This window comes from Lissotriton helveticus, chromosome 1_1 (genome assembly GCF_964261635.1).
Source record: "Lissotriton helveticus chromosome 1_1, aLisHel1.1, whole genome shotgun sequence".
Lineage (NCBI taxonomy): Eukaryota > Metazoa > Chordata > Amphibia > Caudata > Salamandridae > Lissotriton > Lissotriton helveticus.
In genome coordinates, this window is record NC_136057.1 from 340,446,440 (window position 1) to 340,463,372 (window position 16,933).

Consider the following 16,933-nt stretch of genomic DNA (forward strand, 5'->3'; position numbering starts at 1 on the left):
AAATAGTCTAAAAACAATGTTAACTCTAAAACGTGTCAAAAGTAATCTGTCAAAATTACGCATATATAAACTTAAGTATGGCTGTAATCTGTCACTTGTTAAAATTAGTTGATGAGAAGTGACAGTATTTTTATTCGATTCATCAAGCTGTCTTTTATTTCTGAGGAATTCCATACATAGTGTCTTCAGTTCTTTTCTGGGGATATGTGCCATAGAAGGCGGATCATTGTAATAATGTGAACGGTCTATTTCATTAAGAAACGTTTTGATGTAATTTAGCCATTCAACGACATTTGCTCTCCCCATTTTTAAGACATCCTGTATTATGGCTCGGTTTAATACTCATTCATTCACTGTCCATACTCTGTGCCATAGTAAGATGGGTTGTATTGTGTCCGTAATATAGGGCAACCCCAACTCGTCATGGCATATAGAGTTCGCTGTACTCTCCGGAAGTGATAGAATGTTCCTTAAAAATTTATTTTCGACTATCTGAAGTGACTTTATATTAGTATAACCCCAGAGGCCAGCTCCATACAGTGCCACAGATACACACGTTGCATTGTACACAGTTAAAATTTCCCTGATTGGTTTCATTCCCAATTTACGTGTAAAACTTTTTAATGCCATGATTGTCTTAGAGAACAGGAGCGTTCGTACCTTCACCGCACTTGACCACGTACCAGTTTCGTGGAACAAAATTCCAAGATATGGGAAGGTAGATGTTCTTTCTAAGGGGGCATTATTTATGTACATTGTTTTCATTTGTTTTTTGGTGCGCGTGCCACAGTTCATTGAAAAAGTCTTACTACAGTTTATTTTTAAATTAAGGTCAAGCATGAACTGATTAAATGATGTTAACATTTTTTGTAGGGCAATGGGGGTACGTGCCATCAAAACAGCATCATCTGCATACAAGAGTGTGGGGATGAATCTCTTTCCGATCTTAGGCATATCCCCACACTCTTGCAGCAGGCACTTTTCCAGACCATTTATATAAATGAGGAATAGGAAGGGCGCCAGTACACACCCCTGGCGCACTCCACGCCCTATTCCAAAAGATCTGGTGCATTCCCCCCTCTTGCCAAAATGTACAACAGCTGATGCTCCTGCATATAGGTCCCTTAAGAATTGGATTATCGACTTTTCCACGCCCAATTGTGACATCACGTCCCATAATTTACTATGGGACACACAATCGAAAGCTGATGTGAGATCAACAAATGCACAATATAGGCGCTCCCTTTTTATCACAATATGTTTCTGCTGAATCAGAAACAAATTTAATCCTTGCTCTATTGTTCCTATGCCCTTTTGAAATCCAAATTGTAAATCACTAATTACCCCCGCCTCCTCCGCCCAGTTTTGCAGTTTAACTAAAATCACTCTACCAAGGATCTTTATTGACGAATCCAGAAGGGAAATTGGCCTATAACAGGCACAGTCTTGTCTATTTCCCTTCTTGTAGATGGGTACAATAATTGATGTGAACCAGGAAGGGTTCAGTCCCCTTACAAGAGCTGCATTAAAAAGTTGTACAAGTATCGGGCCCCATAATTCGATATTTGACTTGTACAAATCTGCCGGGATACCATCTGGGCCCGCCGCTTTTCCGCCCTTGGTAGCTCCCAGGCTTTCAACAATCTCTGGTAATGTTACCTTGAGTTCACTTTCCTCCTCAACTGATTCGCCTTCTATGTTTACCTCAGTATTTCCTATCTCATCTACTGACATATACAAGGTGGAAAAATGCGTGACCCAATTATCCTCATTAATCGCAATTTCCAACCGAGCTTTGGTATTTTCGTATGGTAGGGGGGCGTTTACCACCCTCCAGAAGGCGGATGCATCCCTTGTTTGTGAGGCTGTGCAAAGTTCTTCCCATACACCTTTTTTAATGACATCTCTTCTGTTTTTTAGGGCCTCATTATAACCCTTCCTTAGGGTTCTTATCTCTATAGCATCACGTGGGTCCTTATGTAATGCATGTTTAAGATCTGTTAGAGCCTTAGTACAGGTTCTATCAAACCATCTTGTACCCTTCGTTAAACCATTTTTTAATACTAAGAGTAGGTTCTCTTTGATAGTGGAAGCAATGTTATTAAAATTAACTAATATACTTTCACTATCGGATTCCTCATCTAGGCAGATCTTAAAATTTTCGGGGCAGCTAATTAGCAATTTTTTAAGAAAGTCTTCAGGTACCACCTTGCTCCACTTGAGGGTGTACCCATTCTGTCTACCTAATATAATATCTGGGACAACCTGTACTTGCTCATTATAGGAGGCCAAGAAAAGGTTCTCAATCTCAATTTTTTGCGGTAGGTGGTCACTGAGTGGTGCATCCATTATTTTATAACTAGCTAGTTTATGACCATAACCATTGGAGCAAAGGCTAAAGTCTATCGTGGTGGATGCTCCCCTCCCAATAAAAGTTGCTTGAAAGGGTATTGACTGCTCAGTTAATTCATTAGCAAATCCCAGATCATGATCAAATAATAATTCGTTCAGCAGATCCCCGGTCTCTGTGTGTTTAAAATGTGGTAAATTAACATCCTGCTCCAACATTATACCACAAATTCCTTTAGAACCTTTTGTGCATAGTGGACAGTTAAAATCACCCCCCCACAAAATCATTACCTCCTTTCCATTGCTGTCAGACTCACACTGCAAATCGATCGCTAACATTTTCAGAATGTCACGTGAAATATTAACTGGAATATTATTATAAAAATTTATAATTACAAAACGCAATCCAGTTTTAGTGTCTATTGCTAATTTATGGTAGAACTCACACTTAGAATAAAAGCGTACCCTCTCATAAACTAAGCTATTCGACAGGTACGTTATCAAACCACCCTTTGGTCTCCCGGGTCTGGCCCCAATTGCTGGCGTACAGAACGTTCTATAACCATTCAAATGTATCTGGTCAGTGGCCCATGTTTCCTGGAGAGCCATAATTTCTATATCTTTTATCACACCCTCCCAATCCGGATTGGTAATTTTTGTTTTAAGTCCTGCCACATTCCAGAACATTAAGGAACATGTATCTTTTTTCCGGTGCGTACTTTCAACACTTCTGATGTCCATTTCATTGAAATTTTCAACCTCATTTCCCAAGATATTGGCCACATTTAATACATCATTTGCAGGTATTAAGTTCTTTCCAGTTTCCTGCCTTGGGCTCATAGCAAGTGGAAGAATCAGCCCGGGGCTATCCAATGGGTTACTTAGGGTGGGTAAAAACATGGGGGATTCTACTGCCTGGATGTCTAACTGTCAATCTACAGCCTCCAAGTTGCTAAATCGATTGAAACAGGGAATAGGGAACGGAGCTTGTTGGAAGTCCCTCCATTCATTATGTCGGTATTGGTCTGAATAGTTTGTTCCCCCTCTCCCTCGTTTAACTATAGACCAGCCATCATTTACCTCTTCCCCCCAAGCATTACGAACTGAGTCATGTCGTGTTTTGTTACCCCATCCTCCCTGTGCAAAGTTAGAGCCCCTCATCCAGCTCCATCTATTATCCATATGCTGCACAGGCATGTAAAAGAAAGAGAGCGGCCTTGCCACAATTGTTGCCCCATTATGACTCTTAGACCTTTCACAAATATATTCCACTGATCTCGGGTTGTCGAAGGTTATCACCACACAGTCCCCTTGTAGTCTTTTTGTACTTTTCCCCACCCAAGGGGCGCGTTCCACCATTTTTAAGTTACTATTCATGTTAGGTGGAAGGGGGTGATTGGAGTTCAGCCAGTGAAACACTTTATTTTTGAGTGCCCAAAATGATTCTTTTACTTGGGTAGCTAATTCTGGGACTCCCGTTAGAATGACTACGTATGGGCAGGCGTCTGGTGGTAAATTAATAACTCTACGTTTCTCAGGTCTATCTTGGATGGGTTTTTCGACAATACTAGTTGGAATAACTGATTTATTTTTATTTACCTCTACAGCTGGAGTAGATTTGATTACATTTTTACTAATCACTGGAGTACACGGTTTTAGTGCAGGTGCTTTTGAAGCGGGATTAGTAGCTTCTGCTATAGTTGTTGTTGTTATTGGTAAATTATTTTGAGGAAGGGTTGGCTGTATGGGATTTTTAGTTGTGGTCGAGCGGAGAGCTGTTATATCCGTATGCATGGCTTTTAGTTGTAATTCCATAGCCTGGAGCTTAATTTCCAAAGGGCACAACAGGGCTTTAATTAAGTTTTTTAGTGTTATTATAAAGGGGTCTTCCCTCTCTTTATTAGGATCTTCCCTGTCTAAATTAGCAACAGTGCCATTAGATGACGAACTGTTATTAAATATATCCGCCAGGGTGTCATCTAGGGTAGAGTCCATGATGGTCATAGGCATAATTAGTGGACCAACTACTCCTTCCCTAGGGACCTCTCCAGAAATTCCACTTAATCGCTCTGTACTTTGTACAGGTCCTATTCTATGTACAGGTGTCACAGTTGTCTTTTTATGATTGGGAATTTGTTTAGTATGCCTTTTTTTTGGAATTGCTCCCTCCCTTGTCCCTTGTAAATCAATATTCGACTTTCTGCCTGGGTATCTATTTGTGGGGAAATCAAAATATTTCCAGAAGGTGCCAGTTGCTGAGAGTCAATTGGAAAAGAGTCCCGGAGCTCGGGTTGAGTAATCATATTATTGTGTACCTCAACAAGAGTCAGCTCAGAAGTAGTCTGGGCCGCGGCACTTCCTGGAGTACGTGCCTGCGCAATGTGGCCCATAGAGGACCTATTCGCGAACGCCAGATCCTGGGACACCCTCCTCTCCATTAGGACTATTCCCTGATCTATCAATGTGTTTGTGCGGACAATAAAATCGTCAAGGGTCCCAATCAACTTGGCCCCACCCGCAGCAGCCTTACTTCTAGTTTCACTAGGCATAATTGTGACCGATCAGAAACAATAAACCAATATTCAGGCACTTAAATAACAGTCAGAGTAAGTTAGTAGAAGAATTGAAGGTGCCTACCAATTCAAAATCCACATAGGGGACAACAAATAGTCCAGAATTTTGGGCCCAGCCCGGCCTCCTCCGGCCTCGGACGGCCCCGCCCTTGTCCCGGGCTTCTCCCGGCGCCCTCCCGCGCGCGACTCGCGGGTGCGAGAGGCGTTCCCTGCTAATGAGGCGCCTCCTGGCGCGTCTCCGTCGTCACACCCGCCGCGTCCACCCCCGGGGCAGCTGGGTGATGTAGTTCCCCAGCTGCTGCTGCACCGGGTGGATGGCGGTGGATGGCGGTGTGAGCGCTGATGGTGAGAGCGCTGGCCGTTTCCCTCACGGCGCGGTTCTGGAGCTAAACAGGGGTGAGTGCAAGGAGCGAGTTGGCCGTTCCCCTCACGGCAGATTAGGCAGCGTGTGAGTGTCCCAAGAGCTTTGGCGCTCCCTGCTAATGAGGCGCCTCCTGGCGCGTCTCCGTCGTCACACCCGCCGCGTCCACCCCCGGGGCAGCTGGGTGATGTAGTTCCCCAGCTGCTGCTGCACCGGGTGGATGGCGGTGGATGGCGGTGTGAGCGCTGATGGTGAGAGCGCTGGCCGTTTCCCTCACGGCGCGGTTCTGGAGCTAAACAGGGGTGAGTGCAAGGAGCGAGTTGGCCGTTCCCCTCACGGCAGATTAGGCAGCGTGTGAGTGTCCCAAGAGCTTCGGCGCTCCCTGCTAATGAGGCGCCTCCTGGCGCGTCTCCGTCGTCACACCCGCCGCGTCCACCCCCGGGGCAGCTGGGTGATGTAGTTCCCCAGCTGCTGCTGCACCGGGTGGATGGCGGTGGATGGCGGTGTGAGCGCTGATGGTGAGAGCGCTGGCCGTTTCCCTCACGGCGCGGTTCTGGAGCTAAACAGGGGTGAGTGCAAGGAGCGAGTTGGCCGTTCCCCTCACGGCAGATTAGGCAGCGTGTGAGTGTCCTGTACAGTGACTAACAGACTGATGGCACTTACGACCGGCTTACAACTTGGGGTTGTGTTGGTCGTAGTCTCAGTGCATCCTATAGCCAAATAAGACTGTCTTGATATTTATTCTAAACACCTTCGGGGAAGAGGCATATCAAACTTGTAATGGAAGAGAGCTTTGGATGCAAGATGCTTCTACAGCGAAGGAACCCCTGTCTTTAGTGCAGATTGTAATGAGGCATGTTTGTGTTTTTTATGGCAAGAAGTAGTTGGAACTGCCAAATTTGAGCTCTCTGCAGTCGAAAGATGTCTTTTTTAGGCAAAACACAATAAAAAGCATTCAAATAGTGAAGGTGAGGTTTACTGCAGCACTATCAGTGTGGAAGAAAGGAGTTGAGTTTTCAAAACTCAGAGCAGGAGCAGATACAGACTACTAACTTATCTGTATAAAAAGTAAGCCGCAGATGTCTCAGTCTCCCTGTAGCCGCTGAATTCCAATTCAGGGCAGTCAGTATGAGTGTGCATTTGCCCTAAAAGCAGTGACCTCTTACATTGAGCTGTTAAATTGTTAGTAGCTGTCTGGCATCCATGAAGAAATATATTTTCTCTAGGTCTATAACTTATCCCTATTCTTCGCTGTAGAGAGCAGCATCTTTTGAACCTTATACCTTACAGTGAAATTGTTAGTAGCTGTCTGGCATCCATGAAGAAATATATTTTCTCTAGGTCTATAACTTATCCCTATTCTTCGCTGTAGAGAGCAGCATCTTTTGAACCTTATACCTTACAGTGCAAGCAACCACACTTAGTGCACCTCATTCCAAACTGTTATTGTGAAGGGCAAACGGCCTCAACTCATTGCAGCTACCTTGGATTATTTTACAGTACAGTGAAACCTATCATACTCCAATTACAGTTCCGTATGTGCACCTAACTTCCCACAATGAAGTACAACTTTTGCGTCTTTTCCTGCTATTACGTCCAGTGGATCTCAACTTATTCATATGTGTGATTTAGTTTGTATTGTTTACCGAGCACAACATCCCTTGTTTCCTTTAGTAGAACAAAAGTTCTCTTCCTCTGGGGAACTGATGGTCAATGAAAAACTATTACCTGTGCCATGTCATCCAAACAATTGAAAATGTACTTCCGCGCCTCCTTCGACTTAATCCCAGTTTCCGTCTCATGATCGTCCGGTGTCTAAATAATACATAAGAGAGAAGATTGGCGTCTACGCTGTAAACACCCCTGTTGTCAACACACAGAAATTACGCACAACACACACTAGACTCCACTGGTTTAATTTTCTGCACCACAGAGATAAAATGATGTAGTACATTTAGTTGACATTTACACTGTATTTAGAGTTTCATCCACAAGCTGGTAGATTTTCAGTTACCACTAAACTCTAAATCAGGCCCTAAGCTTGGACATTGGTCTATAGCTTCGTAATAAACATCTCAGTAATCTCTGTCAGACAATTAATCTATCAGAAAAGAGGAAAAACTGTTTCTTCTAATTCTTTTTCTGTTGCCTGGTTTCCTCCTCTGTGGCCAATAGATGTTAAAAAAGGTAACTGACTTACGGACAGAAGTTGGCCTCCAAGTGGTTAGAAAGATCAGACAACACCATAGTGGAGGAGAGCAGTTCTGAGATGTGCATCAGTGTGTTCAGCACAACTACTGTTCTTGGGTACCGGAGATATACCCCCAGATTCATCATGCTCCTGTTTTGCGAGTCCTTAATAGCGATTATTAAGGAATCTCTATTAAAGACTCGCAAAACCGGATGCATGTAGAAAGCGCAATATTTTTTGCGATTTCTACTGCTTCCTTATTTGCGATTCGCTAATTGCTAATCGCAAATAAGGAATGGCTTTCCCATTCATTCCTATGGGCCTTTAGGCCCACAGGAATGAATGGGGAGTCATTCCTTATTTGCGATTCGCAATTAGCGAATCGCAAATAAGGAAGCGATTTCAAGGGTGCAAGGGTGTCCAAAGGACACCCTGTAGCACCCCTGAAATGGTAATTTACACTGGTGTTGCGCACACACATGTCCAAAGGGTATGTGTGTGTGTAACATACAACTTAGAAACTTAGTTTTCACTATTTACCATGTAGTCAGACTTCGCAGTAAATAGCGGCCCCAGATTGCGAATTCGCAATTCTAAAATGGTTCATGAATTGCATTTAAGGAATCTCAAATTGAGATTCCTTAAATTCAATTATACGCAATTTAGCAATTTCTAAATTTGCGATTTTTGCATTTGGGATGATGAATCCCAAATGCAAAAAAACAGCGCTCGCAAAGGCCCAGATTCTCAGAATCTGGCCCTTTGCGAGCCGATTTTGGCTTCATGAATCTGGCTGATTGACTCTATGCTTGAAGAAGTCATACTGCAACAGCAACACAAGAAGGCTGATGTGGCAACATCACTCCGCTGTGCTGCTGCATCTTCTAGGCTTCCTCCCGCAACACTCTCAAACAATAAGACTGCAGTGCTAACAATCTCCTGCTTTGTGTGTGTTTATGCTGGCAAGAATGTGAGCTTCACATGCACGTTTACCTTTAGCCTCCACAGTGGATAGGGTGAGTCGGTGTCTCTGTTGAAGAACCTGGTGGTCTTCGTCCCAGCACTTAACAGGTACTCGGCTGGCAAGCCCTGCGTCTGTGAAATGTACCGGATCTGAAAGGGAAGGCGGGAGAAGGGTCAGTTTCCAATATCAATGCCGTCAACTCTTAGTAAGTATTGATTCCAGACACTGTTCAGTCAAGCTACTGGGCAGTTCTACTTACCTTTAACTTTACCTATCGTTTCACTCTAGTATGCCCTGATGCTCAAAGCTACACCAACAACAAACCATGTGTTAGCACTCTCTAGTAGAGGCTTTTTTGGTGGCAGTAGTTGTTAGGCCTTCATCAGGTCTTTAGTGCGGCAGTCGGACTTGTTCCTTTGTTCCAGATCCATCTCTATACAATCCCATCTTCCATCATTGCTGTGAATCATACAGCATCCTCTCCCAGCTGTATGATAAAGTAGATGATTCCTCACAGGCACTGTAATTCAGGGCAGCAACATTCATATTGGAGTCGCAAGGGAAGTGTAAATCAGAGGTCCAGACGCCTAAGGTTCAAATACGCTACCTCAACTACGTAAGAGAGTCTTCAACAGAAGACCAGGTCTTAGATCAGCCTCAATAACCACCAAACCAGGAAGAATTAAGATGTAAAATGTTTGCACCAATCCTGGTGCAATACGTTCAAAATAAGTTTCATGACAGATCAGCTGTGCAAGCACAGTTCGATTACAGTCAGATTTCACAAGATGCTCACAATCTCAGCAACCAAGCAAGCGTATAAATCTTGAAACCTGAAAGAAGGGGAAAAACAACCCTAAAAATGATGACCTAATTAATCTAGGTCTATAAAAAAGTGTTGATCATTCCTCAGAGTATGTGCATTAGAGTTCCTGTGGTCTAGAAGAGGGCTAAGAATCCTGCATGGTTGCAGAACACAATCAAACTGAACCTTAGCAGGATTCAATTCAATAAAGTGTCTTCTCAAGAATAATGCAGTCTCTCTATGTTTGTCGATAGTGCTTTCTCACTGGGCCCCAGATTAATGCTCTTGAAGGGTGTCTGACACTGGCATACCTACAGCTTTGATTTATTTTCGAGACAGACAAGGATTCAGAGCTTATATGTATCTGACATTTATATAGTTTGTGATTTAAACGTGAAACTGGTACTCTGCACAAACTCACTCCCTATTTGCCCAGCACTGACTTACACTAACAGGCCGACTTTCTCTGAGTCCCAAGTACATGACTTGGCTAAGCTCTATGTGAAGGACAAGTTTCCTGACGGTTCTTAGACCTCAGAGCAGCCTGGAGACCACTCAACCTAGACTGATATTTGTAGACTCCACTTGCAAAGTCTTTTCTCATGTTCCAACTTCAGATAACAGTGGTCTTTGCTGAATTACACTCAGCCAACCATGCCAGAATTGTCGCCCGATGAGAACTAATCTGTGTGTGTGCGAAGTGTAATACTTAAAATAAAATGTGTAACTCCAATATAATGTGTAAGGGATATAAAGGTCTAGGAGTTAAACTGAAGTTCTGTAAGTCACCCAGGAAGATCCAACACTAGTCGTTATTTATGTTACACAGACATAATATCGACTCCAAAATATCGTTTGGACATAATATCGACTCCAAAATATCGTTTGGAGAAAATATCGACAGGACAGAATATCGACAGCCAAAATATCGTTTTTAAGGTAAGTGAAGTAATATAGTTTTTAAGGTAAGTGAAGTAATATCGTTTTTAGGTCTCGCCTGTCGATGCGCATGCGCATCGAGCTTGCGAGACTATGGGGGCTTAAACAGTCTTTAACCAACTTGCAACGAATCGTGGCGATTCCTTGCAGTGCCCGTGAAAAAGCGCGTGCACATGCCCCCAGCCGCCTGCCTTGCATGTATTTTCCCTCAGCCTCCCTCCCGCGGGCAGCTTGGCCTCGGGTATTCACCCCAGCGCGACTTCTCCTCCCCCCTAATTACATGCCTGCTGTTTACTTCTTTCACGGCCACTCTCTCGCACATCAAAGGCTGCTCACACACACCATATGCCTGCTCCCCTCCCCCACCCCCCACGCCTCGCAACAGACTTCATTGGAATGCGCTCCATGCATTCTCCCCTCCCTTTCAGCCTCTTTCCCAGCTCCAAGCCGGACCCTCCTTTCTCACCTCCTCTTTCTTTATTTACAGGGAGAACTTGTATTTTTCCCCGAGGCAACCAGTTCTGACACTGCCCGTCCCAGCACACACCAACTTAGAGCTTGACTTGTACTGACGCTGTCACCCCAGCAGACATGCAATCTGCATCAAGCATCCATATGCATCAAACATCCACAAGCAACAGACATCCACAAACATCAGACATCCACAAGCATCACAAGCAGCAGACATCCACAAGCGTCAGGCATCCACAAGCGTCAGGCATCCACAAGCGTCAGACATCCACAAGCATCACAAGCAGCAGACATCCACAAGCAGCAGACATCCACAAGCAACAGACATCCACAAGCATCAGACATCCACAAGCATCACAAGCAGCAGACATCCACAAGCATCAGACATCCACAAGCATCACAAGCAGCAGACATCCACAAGCATCAGACATCCACAAGCATCACAAGCAGCAGACATCCACAAGCATCAGACATCCACAAGCATCAGACATCCACAAGCAACAGACATCCACAAGCATCAGACATCCACAAGCATCAGAAATCCACAAGCATCAGACATGCTTAGCATCAGACATCCACAAGCATCAGACATGCTTAGCATCAGACATCCACAAGCATCAGACATCCACAAGCATCAGACATCCACAAGCATCACAAGCATCAGACATCCACAAGCATCAGACATCCACAAGCATCACAAGCATCAGACATCCACAAGCATCAGACATCCACAAGCATCAGACATCCACAAGCAACAGACATCCACAAGCAACAGACATCCACAAGCATCACACATCCACAAGCATCACAAGCATCAGACATCCACAAGCATCACAAGCATCAGACATCCACAAGCATCAGACATCCACAAGCATCAGACATCCACAAGCATCAGACATCCACAAGCATCAGACATCCACAAGCATCAGACATGCTTAGCATCAGACATCCACAAGCATCAGACATGCTTAGCATCAGACATCCACAAGCAACAGACATCCACAAGCAATAGACATCCACAAGCATCAGACATCCACAAGCATCAGACATCCACAAGCATCACAAGCATCAGACATCCACAAGCATCAGACATCCACAAGCATCAGACATCCACAAGCATCAGACATCCACAAGCATCAGACATCCACAAGCAACAGACATCCACAAGCAACAGACATCCACAAGCAACAGACATCCACAAGCAACAGACATCCACAAGCATCACACATCCACAAGCATCACAAGCATCAGACATCCACAAGCATCACAAGCATCAGACATCCACAAGCATCAGACATCCACAGGCATCACAAGCATCAGACATCCACAAGCATCAGACATCCACAAGCATCAGACATCCACAAGCATCACAAGCAGCAGACATCCACAAGCATCAGGCATCCACAAGCGGCAGGCATCCACACGCATCAGACATCCACAAGCATCAGACATCCACAAGCATCAGACATCCACAAGCATCAGACATCCACAAGCATCAGACATGCTTAGCATCAGACATCCACAAGCATCAGACATGCTTAGCATCAGACATCCACAAGCAACAGACATCCACAAGCAACAGACATCCACAAGCATCAGACATCCACAAGCATCACAAGCATCAGACATCCACAAGCATCAGACATCCACAAGCATCAGACATCCACAAGCATCAGACATCCACAAGCATCAGGCATCCACAAGCAACAGACATCCACAAGCAACAGACATCCACAAGCATCACACATCCACAAGCATCACAAGCATCAGACATCCACAAGCATCAGACATCCACAAGCATCAGACATCCACAAGCATCACAAGCATCAGACATCCACAAGCATCAGACATCCACAAGCATCAGACATCCACAAGCATCAGACATCCACAAGCATCACAAGCATCAGACATCCACAAGCATCAGACATCCACAAGCATCAGACATCCACAAGCATCAGACATCCACAAGCAACAGACATCCACAAGCATCACACATCCACAAGCATCACAAGCATCAGACATCCACAAGCATCAGACATCCACAAGCATCAGACATCCACAAGCATCACGAGCATCAGACATCCACAAGCATCAGACATCCACAAGCATCAGACATCCACAAGCATCACAAGCATCAGACATCCACAAGCATCAGACATCCACAAGCATCAGACATCCACAAGCATCAGACATCCACAAGCATCAGACATCCACAAGCAACAGACATCCACAAGCAACAGACATCCACAAGCATCACACATCCACAAGCATCACAAGCATCAGACATCCACAAGCATCACAAGCATCAGACATCCACAAGCATCAGACATCCACAAGCATCAGACATCCACAAGCATCACAAGCATCAGACATCCACAAGCATCAGACATCCACAAGCATCAGACATCCACAAGCATCACAAGCAGCAGACATCCACAAGCATCAGGCATCCACAAGCGGCAGGCATCCACAAGCGTCAGACATCCACAAGCATCACAAGCAGCAGACATCCACAAGCAACAGACATCCACAAGCAACAGACATCCACAAGCAACAGACATCCACAAGCAACAGACATCCACAAGCATCACACATCCACAAGCATCACAAGCATCAGACATCCACAAGCATCAGACATCCACAAGCATCAGACATCCACAAGCATCAGACATCCACAAGCATCACAAGCATCAGACATCCACAAGCATCAGACATCCACAAGCATCAGACATCCACAAGCATCACAAGCAGCAGACATCCACAAGCATCAGGCATCCACAAGCGGCAGGCATCCACAAGCGTCAGACATCCACAAGCATCACAAGCATCAGACATCCACAAGCATCAGACATCCACAAGCATCAGACATCCACAAGCATCAGACATCCACAAGCATCAGACATCCACAAGCATCAGACATGCTTAGCATCAGACATCCACAAGCATCAGACATGCTTAGCATTAGACATCCACAAGCAACAGACATCCACAAGCAACAGACATCCACAAGCATCAGACATCCACAAGCATCACAAGCATCAGACATCCACAAGCATCAGACATCCACAAGCATCAGACATCCACAAGCATCAGACATCCACAAGCAACAGACATCCACAAGCAACAGACATCCACAAGCATCACACATCCACAAGCATCACAAGCATCAGACATCCACAAGCATCACAAGCATCAGACATCCACAAGCATCAGACATCCACAAGCATCACAAGCATCAGACATCCACAAGCATCAGACATCCACAAGCATCAGACATCCACAAGCATCACAAGCAGCAGACATCCACAAGCATCAGGCATCCACAAGCGGCAGGCATCCACAAGCAACAGACATCCACAAGCAACAGACATCCACAAGCAACAGACATCCACAAGCATCAGACATCCACAAGCATCAGACATCCACAAGCATCAGACATCCACAAGCATCAGACATCCACAAGCATCAGACATCCACAAGCATCAGACATGCTTAGCATCAGACATCCACAAGCATCAGACATGCTTAGCATCAGACATCCACAAGCATCAGACATCCACAAGCAACAGACATCCACAAGCAACAGACATCCACACCCTCACTCACCCTCACCCTCACTCACCCTCAACACCTCATCCTCAACCCCTCACCCTCACTCACACTCACCCTCACTCACCCTCACCCTCACTCACCCTCACTCATCCTCACCCTCACCCTCACTCACCATCAACCGCTCACCCTCACTCACCTTCACCCTCACTCACCCTTACCCTCACTCACCCTCAACACCTCACCCTCACTCACCCTCAACTCCTCACCCTCAACCCCTCACTCACCCTCACTCTCACTCACCCTCACTCACCCTCAACACCTCACCCTCACCCTCACTCACCCTCACCCTCACTCACCCTCACCCTCAACTCCTCACCCTCACTCACCCTCACCCTCACTCACCCTCAACGCCTCACCGTCACTCACCCTCACCCTCACTCACCATCAACACCTCACCCTCACTCACCCTCAACCCCACAGCCTCACTCACCCTCACCCTCACTCACCCTCAACTCCTCATCCTCAAGCCCTCACCCTCACTCACCCTCACCCTCACTCACCCTCACCCTCACTCACCCTCAATAATCCCTCACCCTCACTCACCCTCAACACCTCACCCTCACTCACCTTCACCCTCACTCACCCTCACCCTCACTCACCCTCAACACCTCACCCTCACTCACCCTCAACACCTCACCCTCACCCTCATCACCCTCACCCTCACTCACCCTCAACTCCTCACCCTCACTCACCCTCACCCTCACCCTCATCCTCACCCTCACTCACCCTCACCCTCACTCACCCTCACCCTCACTCACCCTCAACACCTCAACCTCACTCACCCTCACCCTCACTCACCCTCACTCACCCTCGCTCACCCTCAACACCTCACCCTCACCCTCTCCCCTGCTGCACTCTCCTGCTCTCTAGAGATGTGGCATAACGACCAGAGCTGCCATATAAGTCACGTAAATACAAAACATGTTGCATTCCAAATGCTATAGGTGTCACATTCGCGAAAGTTATAACTATTGGCATTGTAAATGACAAAGCCATCAATTTAGCAATTTTAACAACCAAAAAATAAATAATATATGTCATTTACTAGACCAATAACTACAACTTTTCTAATGCGAGACCTATTGCATTCCAACCCCACTCATCCACGCAACCCCACTCATCCACGCAACCCCACTCATCCACGCAACGCCACTCACACACGCAACGCCACTCACACATGCAACGCCACTCACACACGCAATGCCACTCACACACGCAATGCCACTCACACACGCAACGCCACTCACACACGCAACGCCACTCACACACGCAACGCCACTCACACACGCAACGCCACTCACACACGCAACGCCACTCACACACGCAACGCCACTCACACACGCAACGCCACTCACACACGCAACGCCACTCATCGACGCAACGCCACTCACACACGCAACGCCACTCACACACGCAACGGCACTCACACACGCAACGCCACTCACACACGCAACGCCACTCACACACGCCACTCATCCACGCAACGCCACTCATCCACGCAACGCCACTCACACACGCAATGCCACTCACACACGCAACGCCACTCACACACGCAACGCCACTCACACACGCAACGCCACTCACACACGCAACGCCACTCACACACGCAACGCCGCTCACACACGCAACGCCACTCACACACGCAATGCCACTCACACACGCAACGCCACTCACACACGCAACGCCACTCACACACGCAACGCCACTCACACACGCAACGCCACTCATCGACGCAACGCCACTCATCGACGCAACGCCACTCACACACGCAACGCCACTCACACACGCAACGGCACTCACACACGCAACGCCACTCACACACGCAACGCCACTCACACACGCCACTCATCCACGCAACGCCACTCATCCACGCAACGCCACTCATCCACGCAACGCCACTCATCCACGCAACGCCACTCATCCACGCAACGCCACTCATCCATTTGCAAAACAAAAAAGGTCAAACTCTTCTATTGCGAGACCTATTGCATTTTCAATGCTTGTTATTTTTAGGGTTCAGGATCAGTTTTGGGTTTTTGGGTAAAGGGGTATTTTTAGGGTTCAGGGTCAGTTTTGGGTTTTTGGGTAAAGGGGTATTTTTAGGGTTCAGGGTCAGTTTTGGGTTTTTGGGTAAAGGGGTATTTTTAGGGTTCAGGGTCAGTTTTCAGTTTTTGGGCAAAGGGGTATTTTTAGGGTTCAGGGTCAGTTTTCAGTTTTTGGGTAAAGGGGTATTTTTAGGGTTCAGGGTCAGTTTTCAGTTTTTGGGTAAAGGGGTATTTTTAGGGTTCAGGGTCAGTTTTCAGTTTTTGGGTAAAGGGGTATTTTTAGGGTTCAGGGTCAGTTTTCAGTTTTTGGGTATTATTTTATTATATTTTATTACTTTATATATATGTTTAATAAATATGAAATAAAAAAATATTTATTTAACTTCCATTAATTATTTAATTATTATAAGTTAATTTAAGTAATTTTAAGTATATTTTAGTAATTAATTATTAATATTAATTTAATTTAACACTGTTTTTAGTAAATACGATATTTTTTACAACTATATTTTTGTAAACGATATTTTTAACTCGATATTTTTGTACTTACCTGTTTGTAGATAGAAACTCGATATTTTGACTGTCGATATTTTCTGAACGATATTTTTGATGGTCGATATTCT

At 45.6% G+C, this 16,933-nt stretch overlaps 1 protein-coding gene across 2 annotated transcripts in view; it reads right to left on the reverse strand.

Moving 5' to 3' along the window:
• HIPK2 (homeodomain interacting protein kinase 2) overlaps positions 1 to 16,933 on the reverse strand; it is a 438,745-nt gene that overhangs the window by 157,881 nt on the left and 263,931 nt on the right. For both annotated transcript variants that reach the window (XM_078673112.1, XM_078673119.1), the window contains exons 4-5: positions 8,468 to 8,587; positions 7,012 to 7,098 (exon numbers count right to left, since the gene is read on the reverse strand). In XM_078673112.1, the coding sequence (XP_078529238.1) occupies positions 7,012 to 7,098; positions 8,468 to 8,587 (207 nt within the window). The remainder of the gene's footprint in view (positions 1 to 7,011; positions 7,099 to 8,467; positions 8,588 to 16,933) is intronic.